Source organism: Periplaneta americana, chromosome 16 (assembly GCF_040183065.1).
Source record: "Periplaneta americana isolate PAMFEO1 chromosome 16, P.americana_PAMFEO1_priV1, whole genome shotgun sequence".
In the NCBI taxonomy this organism is placed as follows: Eukaryota; Metazoa; Arthropoda; class Insecta; order Blattodea; family Blattidae; genus Periplaneta; species Periplaneta americana.
The window spans coordinates 161,302,864-161,323,442 of NC_091132.1; the positions used below are offsets into that span (position 1 = coordinate 161,302,864).

At 34.9% G+C, this 20,579-nt stretch overlaps 2 protein-coding genes across 6 annotated transcripts in view; both read left to right on the plus strand.

Annotated features, from left to right (window-relative positions):
* Positions 1-3,865, plus strand: part of LOC138691656 (gastrula zinc finger protein XlCGF57.1-like) — a 60,048-nt gene extending 56,183 nt beyond the window's left edge. The window contains exon 7 of the mRNA XM_069813863.1: positions 3,472-3,865. Within this exon, the coding sequence (XP_069669964.1) occupies positions 3,472-3,511 (40 nt within the window). The 3' untranslated portion in view covers positions 3,512-3,865. The remainder of the gene's footprint in view (positions 1-3,471) is intronic.
* Positions 3,866-6,027: 2,162 nt separating this feature from the next.
* LOC138691649 (zinc finger protein 235-like) overlaps positions 6,028-20,579 on the plus strand; it is a 34,269-nt gene continuing 19,717 nt past the window's right edge. For 3 of the 5 annotated variants that reach the window (XM_069813837.1, XM_069813838.1, XM_069813841.1), the window contains exons 1-4: positions 6,028-6,163; positions 11,289-11,386; positions 12,566-12,703; positions 13,027-13,106. Coding sequence is in view for 3 of the 5 variants with exons in the window: in XM_069813841.1 (XP_069669942.1) it covers positions 11,294-11,386; positions 12,566-12,703; positions 13,027-13,106 (311 nt within the window). In the remaining 2 variants the exon portion in view is untranslated. Of the gene's footprint in view, positions 6,164-11,288; positions 11,387-12,565; positions 12,704-13,026; positions 13,107-15,127; positions 15,698-18,069; positions 19,882-20,579 lie in introns of those variants that run through there. The other 2 variants (XM_069813840.1, XM_069813842.1) reach the window with 2 other exon arrangements.

Here is a 20,579-nt window from a genome sequence, read left to right on the forward strand (position 1 = left end):
GTAATTCATTGGAGATATTATTATTATTATTATTATTATTATTATTATTATTATTATTATTATTATTATTAAATAAAGTGCCCTGAATCCGTATGTGTATTCGTATTTTCACTGTCACGTTATATTTTTCTGTAATTTTGAAAATATGAGTGGAAAGATGTTGAAAACAGATTAATAACATGATTAAATAATAAATCTAATACGATAATTAAAGTTGTATGATAACGTTTAGGTATTGAAAATTGTTAGTTCCGGGCCTGTATTCACATTTTCTTTGTCACGCCAGAATTTTCTTTAAACTTTGGAAATATGGACAAAATTTAAACAAGAACATCAAAAGAAGTCAAACAATGTACTGAATAATATTTTTAAAACATATTGGTGGTTATAAAATTATTTATAAACCCCTAGATTATTAATAAAAATCGTTTTCAGTTATAAAAATTATTTTACATATTTAATATAATAATATTATATTATATTAATTCCTACAAATTATTATTAATAATTCTTTTGTCGGCGGAAATGGCACTCAAGTAAAAAAAAAGAATTAATTTTACAAAAGTGACTTTTTTTTTAAATTTACACTTAACTAAATACAACTATCATAATCATATTCATGTATGTTGTAAAAGTAAGACCATTTTCAATGTAACATACAAGAAATTTTATTTTTTTCAAATATTAGAAAAAAGTACTTGATTTATGTGATGAGGTACAACAGAAAAAATGACTTTTTTTACTTATGTGCTTTTTCCCCATGACCAAAAAATTTTTATACCCATTCAGACGTTCAAAATGTCGCACGAAACGAACCGTTTTGATGTCTTTCGTGTGATCCCTCTTTATGCATCACCAATAATTCACTAGTATTGCTTCATTTCATTTGCCCCGGTACGATATTTTCATGTTTATCAGATCCTGATGAAAGTAGAGTTTATTACACAGGTAATCACTACATCTCTGCGATTGTTTCCCGGATTCATTACTTACTATTGGAATTCTTCTCTTTGCCGTGCAATTCCACAGGAAGTAATTTTATTGTAGTAATGAAGATACTTTCTGTTCACAAATAAACACACATTTAAGGCTTATACCCACCAGTTTCAAGAATTTCCACATGAATGAATATATAAGTGAAGTAATTTTTTTTTCAATTTCTCCTAGCAATATTAAAAAAAAATTAAATTTGGGATTTCTTTGATCATACATTTTTATTTATATTGTTTCATAACATATTACTGATGCAATTGTGTAAAAATTACCAGCTTTAACGTAATAATAGTAATAGTAATAATAATAATAACAATAATAATAACATAATTTATCTAATGGTATATACTAATTTTAGTATTTAGACGGTTTCATGATTTCGGTGAAAAAGTAATTTTCGTCGTTTGGACGTGATCAAACGAAACTACATATGGGTTTATATCTATCCATTGTGTGGATCTGAAAACTGTAAACCGATTTTCTATAGCAAAATATATGCACACCGGCGTTCTTATTCTTGTACTCAAACAAGGCTAGTCCGCACAATGGAAGTTAGCCAAAAAGAAAATTCACCCAAGAATATTGATCCAGGAATATTCGCCCAAAGTGATTACACCCAACGATTTTCATTCTCACCCTTACTCACGGGAAATTCTCCCACTGTGATGAAGTTTAGATCATTTCATATTAATACATTTTTAGCAATTCGTTATCGTGGTAACATTTGTATTCTGAGATGTTTAAATGTATGTGGATATTTTCAAGTTCTTTCTTAACAATTCAAAATTTCTTTCCGTGGTTGTACTTTAATTACAAAATTGTGAAGTTTAGATGACTATTTTGTAGGTATACATTTTCAATGAATATCCACGGACAAATTATTCCAAGTATATTACTGAGTCATAAACTATATATGTACAACCTTCACTCCAGAAATGCCAATCGATCCAAGGGAAATGGGTTTGCAGAGGGAAACCTCATGGCACAAAATGTGCGACCACAGGAGCACCAAATCGATCCCATGTAGAAGTGCAGTATATAAAGTCGATGAAGATGTCCATCCTCCACCACATGAAGAGGTGGAAGCAGTGCGTCGATGTACAGCACTAAATCAAGCGGCTCCAGCTCAGATTATTGAACGTGAACTGCAGCGGGTGCCATCAGATATGCTTCAGTTTTTTTCTCTGAGGAAATCCCTAAAAAGAAGTATAAACCAAAGGCGCCAAAGGAACGTTTCTGCCCACCCAAAATCTATCAGAGATCTTCGAGTTAAACCACCAGAATTACTGTCTTTATAGCATTTGTTCCTGTCGAAGATGTACCAGCGTGTTTTCATACTGTTCTCGAGACTATGCCCAGAATGATGACAGATTTCGTCAAATATTTCAAGGCCACCTACATTGGGATTACTGCAAGAGGGCGTCGGCCTGCTACAGAAGCTCGATATCCTCCTCACTTATGGAATCAGTTCGAAGCAGCTAGATCAAGTGAACCACGCACATTAACACAGAAGCATGGCACAACCGCTTCCAGAACATTGCTTGTAAGAAACGTCCCACTGTATACAAACTCATACATTATTTAAAGAATGAGCAATCCGATGTAGACAGAATGATCCAGGAGTTGGATGTAGGACGAAGTGTAAAAGAAGCGCAAAAACGAAAATATAAAAGGTTGAATATAAGGTTACAAAATATTTCACATAGATATTATGAATTCAAAGATGAAGGACGTGTAGTTGAATATTGCGTGCCTGTTGTTACAACACTCAAACATGAATAAATCCATCGAAGTCTCGGTTTCTGCAATGAAATAGGCTTAAAGTTTCTCAGGAGACATGTAAATCATTCAAAACATCGTTCCACATAAATTATTGCAATATCACTTTAAAAATATATATAAAATAATAAATACTGTATATCTGAATTTTCTTTGTTCTAATTTTCTCTTGGGTCAATTTTTATGGGTGAATTCTCCAGTGCATCAATCGTCCATGGGTCAAGTTTCATTTGGGTGAATATTGTTTGTGTGAACTAGCACCGACATAGATATACTTGAACAATACGAAATGTACAAACATGTATGGAAAAAATGAGGTAAGACTGCTTAGCAAACTGATTACATTCACTTGTTCATACTCAGTTACTAAGATAGTGTTTGGAAAAGTTTGGTTATACTACTTACAACATATGTAGGTCTAGAGTTTTTGTTGTTCAACATCTTAACAAATATGTTATGTAATTTCATTAAAATTTAAACAACAAAATAAATATATTCGTCAGGGATAAATATTTCAGACCTGATGCTGATTCTGATTTTGATTTCGCTCATTGGCAGAAGATTTTTGATAATTATTTATCTCCTGTGTTAACTGCTCTTTCAGATTCAAACAAGTTAAATCTGATTAATTATGTATCTCATTCTGTTTAAGGTTTTGTAAATGAAATTAGTAGCCTACATGATTTTCAATTGTTTCAGCTACTCTCAATGCTCCATATATAGCCCTGGAGGAACGTAATGAAATATATACACTAGAAGAGAGCAGTGTGGAAAACCTATATCTCAATATGTACTGTTCAGACACTCCTACTGTATGTAATACTGATAACTATTTTAAAGCCGTAAATCGACCTCCAAATGATTATATTCGTTTTTTTTTTCCTGGACTCTCTTCTTATCAAATACGTCAGTGGGTTTTAGAAAGTAATAATTTGACACAGGCTTTAAGCTAGAAAATAAATAATTGTCGCAAAAATCCACAAGTGAAAAATTATATTTGTGCAAAAAGGAAAATCTTGTACAATATTCGCAATAATTGTACAAAAAAGATACAATTTATAAGGTTTAAAGAAACAAATAGTTATGTAATTTGTTTCTTGGAGTTTTATTACTTTAACCTCTCTCCTTACTATATATTTTACCAGTTTTGTGAAAAAAAGTATTATATTTTTTTTTATTTTCGTAAAGAGGTCACTTAATATTGCAGAATCAATGTACATCACTAATTTTCTTACATACTTAAAAAATCACTATGAAATAGACAATGGGACTCAAATGAGTTAACTCGGGTTAATAAATTTTGACACATGTTAGCAACCCGAGTTAACTCGGGATAATAAGGGAAGTGGTTAAGTCCATCTTACCACACTCTAGATGTGCTTAAGCAAGCAAATCATTAGACGTAGGTGTGTTTAGAATCGATTACTGGAGAATTTACATCACATTAAATACGTTATTTTATGCTCATTCTAAACATTCAAATTTCTTACCAGTAGAATCTTCAAGATCTATTATTAGCAGAGTGCTAACTCCTTTGACTGAAAGACGGTTTCTAAATAAAGTTTTTACAAGATTTATGCAACTAAATCCTCGCTCACATGTTACGATATGCGATGGAATTACTGTATATAAGTCAATAAGAAGAAATTGTTCACTTACTTGTTAACTTACATGAACTGTACCAACTTTTTGAAATCCATTCCTGAACAACTATTGCTCAGTATTTCCTTGAACATTGCCCGTGTCATTAGCATTTCATTTACATTCAGATTCTCCTGAACTGATTAGTTGAAACACATCTCTGACTTCAATTTGTCCATTACCATCTTCGTTTCTGAAGTCTAATGTGGTTGTCGCATTTTTGCACATTTACATTCAATGCTTGTTGCATTTTTAGAAGTCGAGTAGCAAAATGCGAGAACTGCGACTGTGGCTTAAAGCGTGCTGTCACATTACATCAAGCTGTGGAGCAGTTTGAACTGTGAACTTTCCTATAACAACAGACAGAAACTGTCAAATTCGTACCCCATTGCACTATTCTCTGCTTCTACTGCTAATGGCAAACTTAAACAAAACTAAACAGTCAGAAGACTCTCTTATTCAGAATGTGCATCCACTCCTGATTTACAGCCGAATGCAGCACACTATTTCGCCATAATAATGGTAAAGAATTATTAAAAGTTATTAAAAAAGTTTTTCTTTCACCTAAACATCCATTTCCCATGTTAACTACAAGGACAGATAGATGCTATTCAAGAGTGCCAACAATGCGAAATAAAACTTCACGTTTTTCGCAGAATTTATATACAGCCGTGGACGAATTTGGTTGAAAGAGAGGAAAACGGGAGGAAAAGCTTTAAAATGCAAGGTTGAAGGTGTGCTTGCAAGGGAATTTGGGGCTGAGAAAAACTGAATATGTGATCTCCAAGCCTGTTAGCCACTTTTCTCGCTCTGGTTTCGTTTCTCCACTGAAATAATTTTGAAGGTGAAAAACCGGAAATGGACGTAACCTAATCGCTAGCATATAAATGACTTAAGGATCACAAGAATAAACGCCGAAAGGTGTTAGTTGGACATCGTTCTTTCACAGTGCCAGTGGAGTGCAGTAAACTCCCTCATATGCCAAGTGTGATGTTCGAAGACTGACCTAAGACCGGCAGAAGAAACACCTGGATTTGTAAGTCTGAACTGTAAAAGTCCCCTGTGCGAATAAAGTGGGGTAACGTCGCACATTTAACAGGGTAATGTACGAAGCTAAGCCAGCGCATCTTTGTCGAAAATTGTTTGCAATATTAACGGAATCTCTATGAGCATAGGAATGTAGGTCCGTGGCCCATTTCTGTTAGGGCTCATCCCGATAATCGTCTTAGAGGCTTAGGAAATCCTTAGGCAGGATGAATTTGTACAGATGCCTCAAACTAGCAAGCTGTCTCGTTCGCGCAGGCGCATAGAGCACTTCTCCCCTACCAATGTCCGCCTACTGCTGTGCACTGTGGACTAGAACGGTACAGCTCAGTTCTAATGACAGTTGAGAAGGCTGCATAGGGTGGGTACATCTTGAATACATTGTCAAGCGGTCAGCTTTTCAGATAATATGACTATACCTGGGTATTGGAGCCTAGGTGGGCCCCCTCCGTTAGCTCTACTACTTCTCCTCTCCTGGCAGCTTCCTAGTTTGAGGCATCTGTATCCAGTTCATAATGTTCAATTTACTGGGCATAGTTATCCAGAAACCTACGTGTCACGGTCTTCTATGTGACTTGCTATCCAGCTAGCTTAATTATCCTTTCTAGAAGATTCTTTTAGGTCAATATGCATTTGCTGTATAGAGCTAATTATTCTGTGCTAATTCTGGTCTTACGTAGTGCTTAAGTTTTACGGCCCAAAGCAGGTATGTAAATGTAAATGTTTCAATGCACAGTGGCAGAGCCTTCTTTAGTTACAAACCGGGGCATGGGTAGGTTTGGCAACGCAGAGTGGAGGCGGGAGATTTTAGAGTGATATTGTGTTCGCTCATAGCTTTCGTTATACGTAACTCGTATTTTTTCAATATTACTTCATGCACAAAGGTAAGATCAAGATTCAGAGTAGTGATGTAAATTATTACGGATTCGAAAATAGTGTTTTATTGCATCAATTAGCTATACTTCAGAATACGGCGTAAGTAGGCTACTTACATACAAATGCTGCCACTTAAAATAATTACAAAAAAATTTGTTTTTATTGATAGTACGAAGGTAAATAAATAAATAAAAAAGATATTCCTTGCACCAAAAATAATAAAATCAATAATGCAATAAAGACGTAAGTTCCTACGCAGTATTCTTAAGTTCCATTCAGTTAACAAAATTGTGGCTAGCAAATTGACAATGTTTTGCGACTTAATGGTGTTTCATCTGTGAAAGGTTTAGGATATATTTTAATATTATCTTCTACGATTATCTATCGTGTTTTTCTACAAATATTTCAGATGCCTAGAAAGTGCTGTGTGCCTATGTGTCGTAGCAACTACACTTATAATTATAAAAACATACTTTTTTTTAATTGGTGGTACAAGGGAAAATAAATAAATACTTAAAGAAATGTTACTTGTACCAAAAATAAATAAAATAATGACGTACTTTCGCAATACCCTATTTCAATCAATTAACCATTATGTGGCTAGTAAATTGACAATGTTTTGCCGCTTTATATTGTTTCACCTCTGACATGAAAGATCTAGGATATCATATACATTTTAATTTCATGTGATTATCTGTCCTGCTTTTCTATAAGTATTTGAGATGCCCAGGAAGCCAGTTTTAGTTTGAACCTCGCTAGTCACCATAACAATACTGTTATCCTAAATTATTTGTTATAAATTTTCTAAAATATAATTTTAAATAAATATAACTACAGAAAACAAGTAAGAATGTGAATTATGCAAATAGGCCTAAAATAAAATGTAAACAGAAGAAACTATTGACATTCCTATTATAATAAAAGTATGAGGATGTAAATACAGTTAAGCCAAGTAAAACAATCTATGAAAAAATGAAAATACATCCCTTCAACATAATACGTAACAAAACGCAACATTATCTATTAAGTACATGTATGTATGTATCAATTAGCGTAAACTCAGTGGACTTTAAATCCTGTAAATACCAAGTGGGTGAATGTAGAGTATCCAACGCCCACTGAACGAATATTTCACTTTTATCACTGCCAATGTTGCGCTATAATCGTATATGTAAGGTAGGCTATAACAAAAACCTAAACTAACCAAACCTAACCTGTCAAAGAAACAAGTTATACTAAATATGTGTAAAATTGGCCTATGTCTCTATAGTGGGCGGGACATAAGTAACATTGACCAAACCAACAAAGTGATTATATGCATGTACAAATTATAGATAGTTCTGACGTATAGCAGGCATTCCGAATCTTCAACAAAACTGCAACATTTATGGGATCACAAAACAGCTGTTTACAATGACTTTGAAAACCAACGGCGTAACTTTATTGATATAGCAGGCGAGACCCAACAATTTGACTAGAATTCTGATACACACAAATCACAAATAAGAATATAAAAATGTGGTTATACAATATTTAATAGAATAGTCAATTACTTTGTAATCCATAACCATAAAAATTCCCAAAGACTGCAACCATTTTATTTTCATTTATTGTCTTGTTTTTTTTTATCACCAACACGCATTTAGTTTATAATACATCAACAATTAACGTTTGGTACGACCGCAAACATAATTCCATCGACACACACTTATATTGTAACATTAATTTACATTGGAAATCGGGATTAGCACACACACGTGTAATGTACGGTCAGCCTCCGGGTGACAGATAATTACAGTGTTGCCGACGTATGGCCCCGGCTTGTAACTAAAGAAGGCTCTGACACTGGGCAATATACCGTTGCATTGTATTCCGCAAAAGATAGGAGTAAACGACATCCACAAACTTTCTTGATGACTTTCAATCTGTTGTGCTCTATATCAGCTTGTACTAGAGACATGTATTTCTTTCTTTACGTGGTATTATGTATAATGTATTTCGGCAAATGTTTTCACTTATCTCCTATGACTTACAGTTGATTCTTGCTTACCGATTGTATGTTGTATTGTCACATTCTGTTTGCAGTATTTGTGTATGGAACTTCGGTCTTATGAATACTACTCTCCACATTAATAATTATAAGCAATATCTGAATGTTTATAGAGAGTGTTTTACTCTCATTACACAGCAAGGAACGTGTGAACAATAACGAAGGAGCGAATATTTCGTACATTGTTACTCAATGACGTCATCGTATTTACTCGGAAATAGAAACGAAATTACACTCCTCATCTCCTCACCCCTAACTCTCCTTCACTTCCTCTTCTATCTGTCACACCTCATATATATTTTATATCTTATATCACTCAAAATATCACTTATTTCAAACATTACTTATATTTTATCTACATTAAATCGACTGCAATGCATATTATTTGTTCAAATTACTTACTTAGGTAGGCCTAATTGTTTTCGCGAATTATTGTCCCATTCATTCATTCATTCATTCATTCATTCATTTATTTTATTCCATAGATATTACATGAGCAATGAAGCTTTAAGATGTGGAACATGTCAACATTTTACAATATTACAATTACAATTTTTACAAATTTTTATAGTTTTACAATTTAGTAATTTTCTACAATTTTTACAATTTTGTACAATTTTTTTACATTTTTTTTACATTTTGGCGAGATGTAGTGAGATGAGATGAGGTCCGAGGATTCGCCAAAATATTACCCGGCATTTGCCTTTTCGGTGGGGGAAACCTCGGAAAAACCCAACCAGGTAATCAAATCAAAGGGGTTGATGCCAAGGACTCGCCATAGACCATCCGGCTTCAGTCCCATGGCTGGGGAAAACCTCCGAAGAAACCAAAGTCCAAAGGGGGATCCAACCCAAGCCCGAACGCACCTCTGGATCAGCAGCCCAGCGAGTCTGTCGACTGAGCAACATCGATGGCTCTACTAAAAGTATACAATACATAGCCAATCAGATTATTAAATTTACAAATGCAAACGATCATTCATAAGTTGAGCTATATTATAATACAAAACAATTTAATTAAATTTAAGGCATAAACAATTCAACCAGTTGTAATATACAGAAATTGATAATACATATCACGCAAACTACTTCCAACCCAAGCCCGAATGCAGCTCCGGATCAGCAGCCCAGCGAGTCTGTCGACTGAGCAACATCGATGGCTCTACTAAAAGTATACAATACATAGCCAATCAGATTATTAAATTTACAAACGCAAACGATCATTCATAAGTTGAGCTATATTATAATACAAAACAATTTAATTAAATTTAAGGCATAAACAATTCAACCAGTTGTGATATACAGAAATTGATAATATATATCATGCAAACTACTTCACATTACAAACACAAACAATTTATCAGTAGAGCTATATAGATTACTATTCAATTTAAAGCATATACAATTCATCGGCCAAATCTATACAAATATATACAATACAAAGTAGCATACTTTCATTAAGCTATACAAATTTGTGCAATTAATATCAAGTAGATTAATTCAATTTATAATCATAAACAATTCATCAGTTGAGCTATACATATTACCATTCAATTTACAGTAGGTCTATATACAATTCATCAGTAGAGCTACACAGACTAGTAATCATTTTAAGAACATATGCAATTCATCAGCCAAACTATACAAACATATACAATCAAATTAGTATTTTCGTTAAGCTATACAATTCATATGAAGTAGATTATTTCAATTTATAAGCTTAAACAATTCATCAGTACACCTATACAGTATACTATTCAATTTGCAGTACATACAATTCATCAGTTATGCTAAACAAAAAATACAATACATAGTAAACAGATTAAGTCACTATAAAAACATATTTTAGTTGAGCTATATAAAATTGTACATGTCATTTAAGTAGAATAATTCAATTCACAAGCATAAACAATTCATCAATTCATCAGTCACATGTTGCTAAGGTGTGTGATTTGAGTGGAAGCTGTGGTGCATGTCGTAGGAAAGTTGGTCAGGGAGTATTTTGTGACAGTTGTAGAATGTGATTTCATTATGGAAGTAGTAACACTACTAGTGATGCAGTTACTCTATGTGATAACTGGTCATGTGAACTTTGTCACTATAGAACATTAGTTGTGAAACAGGAGGAAACCATCGCCAACCTAGAATATGAGCGGGAACTTTTCTAAATTCAATTGGGAAATTACACACTTTATATCGTTCTGAAACTGATCCCAAATTAATTTGCCTACTCCTACCTTTTTTTTTTTTTTTTTTTTACTATTTATTCTCTCGACAATTTCCATGACCATTTCTATCTCTTACTTTTTGCACTCATATTATATATATATATATTTATCGTAATCTCTATCCCACCAGATGCTATATTCCTAACCCCTAATTCTTAGTCCTTACTGACATGTAACATGACTATTTCATACTCCTCCCTCACTTTTATATTTACATCACTTCACTAATTAATTTACTATCTTTACACTATACTGTTTCACTTTACTTAATTTAAGCGACTCATACATTTATCTTGCATTGTTCTACACTGTGTCTTTCATATCCTTGGTTTTCTTTTTTCACTTCGTCTATTTCCTACTATACTCGTCCGACACTATTTAGTAGACATCTGCATTTTGTTGAAAACGCCCTATCGAATCCAGTGAGAGACAAACACTATCGTGAAATCATGGACTTTATTTGTTAGACAACTACTGTATCTTGTCCCTAGTATCACATGCTCATCTGTGCTGATGTACAAACTAGATTTATTTTTGTGTTAACTTTTGTGTGTTGTGGCGTTCGCACAGAAATACACACACTGCGCAGGTGTGGACTTATTATTGCCAAGCTACTAAGTCTGTCTGAATATTTCATATTCTGCATATTAACCTATGTTACTTAATTTCCTTTTTCAGTCGTAATGGACGTGATCAAGATGGAACCTGGGTCCGACCCAATGGGTATACAAACAAGTGGTATCGCAGATATAGAAGAGAAGAAGCCTTTATCTGAGGTATATTGAGAGCAATTACTAAGTATTTTATGCTCGACCTAGCCGAAATGTAGTAATTATACACCTGGTAGCAGCCCTTTAATGTACCTAATTAAAGTAAACCTATTCATTAAAGTTCAGGTGTTCCACCAGTCAGAAAATAGCATTGTAGCAATATGAAAGCGCAAGTATGGATTATTCTCGGATATGGATTCGAAAGACAACTAGCGAAACGTCACACAGGCTGGAATCTAATACTGTCGCAGAAGGTTATGTTGAAGAATCGATCCAAAATAAAATTGAAATCTCAAAATATTATACTCAGTCGAAAAAAACAACTCACAAATTAATATCAATTCTCCCTTATCTTCCAGCCTTTCCAGCATATTCCCGCAAATTCATTTCAGCAGTTGCACAATAAATCACCTACATTTGAAATACAGTCAGTTCTGTTACTATAATAATTAGCGTTAATTGTAAATAATATTCAAATAAATTCAATTCGTCATCTCGTTTTTCAATGTCTAATTTAATTTCAATGTTATATCACGATTAATGTTTATTTTACCCTCTAGATTATATCAAGGTTTTGCTTGCGCTCGTTTCATATTCATACTCGCGTCTTAATTCCTACCATCATAGTCTTGTTGCATAATGTACTATTCAAAATGCATCATTTATAACTAGGGAAAGCATTCCTTTGTGAATAAGTGCTCTGTCTCCACGAGATGAAACACAACTAAAAAAAGTTGAAATTTCTGAATGAGAAGTTACAAATGGAATTTTTTCTTCACATAAAACACACATATTCACAAAATTTTGTGAATACTTACATTCAGGACATATATTACAACACAAAAACCTTGAAGTTTCTTTTACTTGCATGGCCTTTTAGTAGAACATTTAAATAATATAAAACTGAATCAATAATAGGTTATTTAGAATAACTTTTATCTTTATATTTTGTTGTGATCATACTGGAACAAAATGTTTGTACAAGAAATGTATTCTTTTACTTGTATATGCTGCGTTACAACGTTTTTCGGATAAATTATTTAAATGTTGGTTTTGGAATAGGTACTCTTGCGTTTGTTGACATCGGTATTAATAAAAATTAGGGCGGACTTTATAAATAGTCACGGGATTTCGTGAATAATTTTTATACTGTTTTGTCTAAATATTTTGTAATTTTTGTTTCAGGAAGGAAATTTATTAGATTTGGATGTCACTAAAATAAAAACTGAATGTATAGATCACAGGTATGACATGAAATCGGAGATAGTATTTGAGGAATCTGCAATGCCAATTGACTTTCCCATGCTGAAGAATGAAGCTGAGGTGAGTGCAGTTTATGAAGTGTGTTGGTCGGTAGTTCTCTCTCTGTTACTTTCTGGCTGAAGTAGCTGCTACAGTCATCCCTGTGACAATTTTTACCCTATCATATTTTTAAGTTAATTGTTTTACTAGCACTGTTTAGTTTATTTGAATCATGTACCGTACTTGCTGGTAATCCATTAGCGTCAAAATGGATGCTCATATTCTTCACAAAATGTTTGCATTACTGTCTTTGATTTAAAGATTGGCTGAGTTGTACATTTTGACTGCCTGATTTTCATATATTATTGTGCTCTGTGTCTGTTTTACATAATCTTCTCCTACAGGAGGAGTTTTGTGAGTTGGATCAAGTGAAGGAGGTCAAACTGGAAGTAACAGCAAAAGAGAATGAAGTCTTAACTGAGAGGTGAGTGTAATATGCGAGTCCCTAGTTTGTTGTTGGTTTTACTGCTTTATTTAAATAATGACAACATAAACATATTTATAATTTCAATGCGATAATCTTTATATGAAAACTTCAGTTTACCTTGCGAATATAAATGGCATGAATGGTACAATATGCTATCACTATCACGAACACCTGCCCTCCCGCTACTTTACCACTCCTACAACTGCCATCTAGTGGAGCTGATGTTCCTGCTGTCAGAGAAAATACCAAGGCATAGACCTGCCTTCAACTTTTCTCATTTAATGGAAAACAGTTCACTAACCATTTTCATTGACTCATGGAATATAGTCAGGAAATATAGTTCCTGTTCTTTTCTTAGGTTTGATCCGGCAGTTGTAATGGGTTTTATGTATAGCTCTGAAGGAAGTGAGTCCTACTTCTCTGCAGCATGTCCATCACAGATCCTGAGTTCTAACAAAGATTTTAATTTTGGGATGTAGTATTATTATTGTTATTATTATTATTGTTGTTGTTATTATTATTATTATTATTATTATTATTATTATTATTATTATTATTATTATTGTAAATTTTAATTCTGTCCAATTTTTAATTCCGTAATACTCTTGTGTGTATTGCGTTGGGCTATTATTGGTCAGTGTCTCTCGATTAGCACATTAATGTAATAAAAATATGAATATCCTGTTACGTCCCGTTAAGAGAAAGGTCTTCCCTAGCGGGTAGGTCTTTAGTAACTCATGTGGTGAGTTATTCCGTGTAAGGGAAATGTCTTAGAAGATGGCAGATGTTTCGCCACAATCCGTAAAGTTTTGCTTCTCTGACAAACTTTCTTCCTAATACCTGCAAACGCATTCTTATAGGCCTATATATTTTGTTTTAATTTTGATACTTTGTGAATCATTTCACCAACATATGGACTGTTCTATGACTTAATGTTTTAATAAGTACAAAGGTACAGGTAAAGGTATCCCCGTAACATGCCATGAAGGCACTTGGGGGGGCATGGAGGTAGAGCCCCATGCTTTCCGTGACCTCGGCACTAGAATGAGGTGGTGTGGTCGGCACCACGCTCTGACTGCCTTTTACCCCCGGGAAAGACCCGGTACTCAATTTTATAGGAGGCTGAGTGAACCTCGAGGCTGTTCTGAAAGTTTGGCAACGAGAAAAAATCCTGTCACCACCTGGGATCGAACCCCGGACCTTCCAGTCCGTAGCCAGCTGCTGTACCAACTGAGCTACCCGGCAGTACAAAAGTGAAGATAAATACGTTTTTTTATTATTATTACTACTGGTACAATTATTTTATTGTTATTATAATTACTGTCCTTTTATTATTACCATTAATCTGATGGCGAAAAGATTGCTTAGGAATCATTGTCCCATTGCACCCACCATTTTACTCATCGCTTTCTAAAATGTCACCCTCTTTGTTGGTCATGGCATGTATGTAGATGTGGATTTTTTTTTTTAGTTGGTTATTTAACGACGCTGTATCAACTATTAGGTTATTTAGCGTCGATGAGATTGGTGATAGCGAGATGGTATTTGGCGAGATGAGGCCGAGGATTCGCCATAGATTACCTTGCATTCACATTACTGTAGATGTGGATGTAGTCTGTCCATGTCTTCTTTGGAATTGGATAAGATGCAGGTTGGTGCTGGCATTATTCCAAAGTGGTGAAGATATTTCACGAGGCAATGATGATGAGTGCTGAGGCAGAAAGTTGCAACTCATGTTCTCTCTGATCACTCTGCTGTGTTCAGGACTACAGTTGTCCGACGTTTATGCTGCATTCCTTGTTCCACTACGTTATTATGTGTCTTTACTGTTTCTTTTTTAGAACAATGTGATTTCTTTTTAATGATTAGACAACGAGAAAGGGCATAGCAGGGAAATGACCGCACTTTGTTTTAAATCTGCACTACTCTTACCTCCTCACTCCTTGATATCCTTAATTAGTGCCTTGTTGACAGTTTGTGCACCTGAAATAATCAAAGTTGTGCTTTATTTCGAACAGATGCTTGTTCGTCTTATAGTGCCATGTTTTTGACGTCGTGCACTCTGAATGCATTCCCCCATATCCCAGTAAGGCGTGCGTTGCACTAAACTGGCAACATTGTGAAGGTGTGACTTCCCCACTCCATCATAACCTTAAATAGTGAATTGTTGACAATTTGTGTACTTGCAACACTCACACCTCTGTGCACCTATAATTCAGTGCTCATTCTTTTGGAGGCCGAGGCGGTGGTACGATCATCCACTCCTCCTCTTTATCTCTCTTATATTGGCTGCTTTCGCCAGGTGGACGGCACATTGGAAGGACTGGATGTGCGCAGTGGAAGACTTTTAGAAATAAATGGCGTGAATTTGTAAAACAAATATAATTAACAATAATAAGTAACAATGCACATAAATGGAAAATGAAATAACAATAAATATGAAATGGGTGAGTGAAAATAGGACAAACTAATCTGAAATGATATCCCCAGGATATGTAAATCATGTAAGTATCACAAGGCTGAGGCCAACACACTTATAAGTGATGAAACAATCTAACATGGCCGTCTCTCGACAATCAGAGACTAACCTATTAAGCATATGTTCATGAACCACTCTCTAAAAAATATATATATATATATATATATATATATATATATATATATATATATTAACTATCAGAGTACGAATCTGAACACAACACCCAGCCAGCACTTTAACTTAATACATGATCCATACGACCATAGATACCACTCAGTCTGACTAACCAAACTATAAATACATATACACTCAATAAGAGAGAAACTCTACCCAGCATAAGGCATTACATGACTGATCACTATACATTACCCATTGCACATATTGCTCACATAAACTGTGCAAATTGCAGTAATACAAATCTCTGCACTTTACAAAATGATCACCCAACGGAGAGAGAGAGAGGGATGGAGACAGATATACGTAATAAGTAGACGGACGATAATTCCAATCTGAACGATCGTTTAAATAGCAATAAATTCGACGCATATGATAACAAAATAGCGGCGAAAGAAATCAATAATCAAATGGAGCAGGGATTACACTAAAAACAATATGTGAGACCGTAACCACTGCTCTGTCCCTCTAACCGTCTCGGAACATGAACACAAGTTTCAAATCAATCTCATTACATAATCCCCAAATGAATTTACCTGAAACACATATATATCTCACAAATATGTTACTCGATGCAAATACTAAAACTTGCCCCCAAGACGTACCACTAACAAGCAATGTTTCAAACTACGATCCACTAAAATCCCAAACACACACGACGCAATTTAACTACTCCACTGATCTATCTCCAACACGTACAAGGCCCGAGTCACGTTGTCTATATCTGCCGCGTACCAAAATCCTAAGTCTTGTTAATGTTTCTGCCGCGGACGAGAGCTTGAATCTGAGCCAACTGTTTCCGTATATCTCCCGCGTACGAGAGTCTAAGTCTTGTTAAGTGTATCTGCCGCGTACCGGAACCCGAGTGGCGTTCCGTGTATCTCCATTAAAACAGGTAAACTCTCTCCCCCCTCTATCCTCATGAGACGTAATGCACCGCCCAATTAGGTTATTTGGAAAGAACAAATGAAGGGATTGATGGCGCTATCTATACTGTGACGTCTGAGAGCGCTCTGACGGATGAACTGACGTACTAGGTGAATGGCCGTGGTTGTGGGCACGGCTCACTTTCTAGGTTGTCGGACAATCCACACATTATATAAATAAGAGCTTGCTTCTAGGTTTTGTGTTTTGTAAGAAGAACGTTTCTGCATTATTAATAAAATATTGACACTTTACTTGTGTAAATGTATTAGTTCTGTTAACATTAGTTCTATTATATTATATAGGATTTAATGCGAAAATTAATTAATTTTTTTTTTTTTCATATTTTGTAATATTCATTTCTAGAGAATTTTTCTTCTTGTTTTGCTTTATTTTCATAAAAGTACTTTGATATTTTGCTATTTCTGTTAGTGATTTAATGGAATCCTTCTTTTGCTGCATTTTAGATTATAGCATTAAAGAGAATATAAATGCTGTAATTGACTTTTGAAACAGCAAAAAATGTAGTAAAATGTTCAGAGGATGTACTATTAATATCGTGTAATGTATAAAATAAAAATAATACCAGGACACAAAACCCTTAAGCAAAAATCAGTAAGTTGAGTTTCGTGCCGTATTTTCAGTAAGTCTGTCTTTTTGTCCTCATGTGCTTCGCCATGTTATAACTCTTACGTTTTTTCTCCTGGCTTAATGACTGGACCAAAACTTCCTTACCCAGTTTACATTCATACTAGTTCCAAAGAGTTTGGCAGTGGTTATGGATCTGTTGCAATGGAGTTATTTTACCTTGTGATTTGTCCTGATGGAGATTCTGGTGATAGATATATATTTCTATGGAAGCATGACGAGTAGCATTAGTGATCGAGTGGATAGCAGTTTCTAGGTCTTTGATGCCTAATGAATTTCTGAATTAATTTTCTTAAATGTGTTCCCCCTTTCGATATGTAAAACGTCAAGCATCTGTAATATTATATCATTATTATTATCATTATTATTATTATTATTATTATTATTATTTTCTGATAATACTGCAGATATTACTACACCAGTACCACCATTAGTACTGCATTTATTATTATTACTATTATTATTATTATTATTATTATTATTATTTAATTTATTCCATAGTTGTTTATTTAATTGTATTAAGTGTATCACTGTCTTGGACTTCTATTGTCCAGTGTCTGTTGTCCAGCACATAAATATTAATAATTACATGAAAAATTATTGTTATCACTATCATTATTACTGTTATGATAATTATAATTACTATTGCTACTTAATTTTTTATAGATAATCTGTACATAAAGTAACTGAAGATGAAAGTTTAGATATTCTTTCCACTAATGACACAATTTTTAGTGTTTCAGTTAGCCATAATAGTGGAGTTACAAAATTCTGCGAAAATATTCCTGAAGGGTACGACGGCAAGAAATACGATTGTGACATTTGCGGAATATCTTTTCTCGAGTTTGCAAGACTCAAAAGCCATTACCACGTACTCAAATGTCACAAGGAAATGAATGGCGATATGAGCGGAAAGTGTTTTTCGCGATCGGGGAATTTCGAAAAGCATTCACGCGTTCACGCTAGCGAGAAACCATTAAGTTGTGACGTTTGTGGAAAGTGCTTTTCAAAGTCTTACGATCACAAGAGGCATTCACTCGTGCACACAAACGAGAGGCCATTCAGTTGTGACGTGTGTGGAAAGAGTTTTTCCCTATTGGCACATCTGGAGAGGCATTCACGCGTGCACTCAGGCGCGAAACCATTCTGTTGCGACGTGTGTGGGAAGTGTTTCGCAAGGTCTGAACATTTAAAAACTCATTCAATGGTGCACACTGGCGAGAAGCCATTCAGTTGTGACGTGTGTGGAAAGAGGTTTTCGCAATTGTCAAATCTCTGCAGGCATTCACGCGAGCACACATGTGCGAAACCATTCAGTTGTAACGTTTGTGGGAAGTTCTTTTCAAGATCCAACAATCTCAAGAGGCATTCACTCATGCATACCAATGAGAGGCCATTCTGTTGTGACGTGTGTGGAAAGAGTTATTTGCGCTTGGAAAACCTCGAGAGGCATTCACGCGTGCACACAGGCGGGAAACCATTCAGTTGTGATATTTGAGAAAACTGCTTTTCAAGCTCCGACAATCTCAACCAGCATTCACGCGTGCACACGAACGAGAGGCCATTCAGTTGTGATGTGTGTGGAAAGAGTTATTCCCGGTCCGCACATCTCGACAGTCATTCACGAATGCATACCGGCGCGAAACCTTTCAGTTGTGTCGTGTGTGGTAAGTGTTTTGCGAAATCTTCAAACCTTAAAAGACATTTAAAGCTGCACACTGGGGAGAAGGCATTCAGTTGTGACGTTTGTGGAAAGTGTTTTTCTTTGTCGAAATATCTCGAGAATTCACGCGTAAACTAAGGCGAGAAATAATTCCGTTGTGACGTCTTTGGAAAGACTATTTCGGTTTCCGTACATTTCAACAAGCTTCCACGCGTACACACGCGTCAGATGCCATGCGTTTGTGACGTGAGTGGGAACAGTTATAGTGGCTCTTCAAATCTAAATGAGGCACTCTTTCGTGCACAATATGAAGCTATTCAATACAGACTTCAGTGCAAACTGTTCTTCACGCACGGAATATCTATGTACACAGGCGAGAAGCCCATTTGCTTTGATGGGTGTAGGATGGATTTGCACCCGGGAATGAACTCTATCTGCATTCACGTGTTCACGCAAGCGGGAAGCCATTTCGTTGTAAAGTTTGTGGAAAGTGTTTTTTTGCGCTTCAAATGTCTCAATGTGTATTCGCGTATCCACAGTTGAGAAGCCATTTAGTTGTGATGTGTGTGGGAAGTGTTTTCGAAGTCCTGTTAATATCCAGATGTCTTTTCGTGAAAAACCGTTCACTTGTGATGTGTTTGGAATGGATTCTTCCTTCTCGGGAAACCTTAATGTGTATTCCCCTCTGCATACATAAGAGAAACACTTCAGCTGCATTTGTGTTAAATGCGGTTTTTATAGCTCGCACATCTTAATATACATTCATGCGAGTACATAATTATATTTCATGATAAATATTTAAATATCCTTTACTTAATTTGTACTTCAGCAAGATAATTTTTCTTTGTTCTTAACGTCTGTAATAAATTGTCTAGTTTTTATTAATCAGTTAACCTATTATTACTTTGACTTTTATTATAATTGTAAATTTAACATTGATTGTAATTAATATTTTAATTTTATTCTTAATAGTGTAGTTTTAATTGTCAGCTAGGGGTGAAGATTAGCCTCGATGGTATTATCCCTACCAGGTTAAATAATACATTATATAGTCTAATATACTGTTCGTAAGTCAGAAGCCATATGACATCTTCGGTGGAAGGTCTTTTTCTGCTAAAAGATATCTAAAATGGTGTTTACGCCTCCTGGCGAGAAGTGATTGAATTGTGGAGTTTTGGCTTAACTTTGTTGAATAGGGGAAGTGTGGAATGTGATGCTTGTGGGAAAATGTATACACAATCGAGGAGTCTAGGAACTGAGGAATCTATTCCCACAAGGAAAAAACCGTACTAGTGGAATAAATGGGAAAAACTTGCGTACTATAATCATTTCAAAATGTAAGTACGCTTACACATACGAGAAACATTTCAAGAGCCATATCTGTCAACACGTGCGAGTAATTCATTACTTTCGAGACGGTTGCTCGGGTACAAGCACTCCAGAATCCATTCCGTATGAAGGGCATGGCTTTATCTTCTACTCACAGGTATGAACAGTTCGGGTTCAGGAAATTCACTGTGACTGGTAATAGCGATTTTATCAGAGAATTTTTGCGCGTTCAATAATGTTTACTTATGATAAT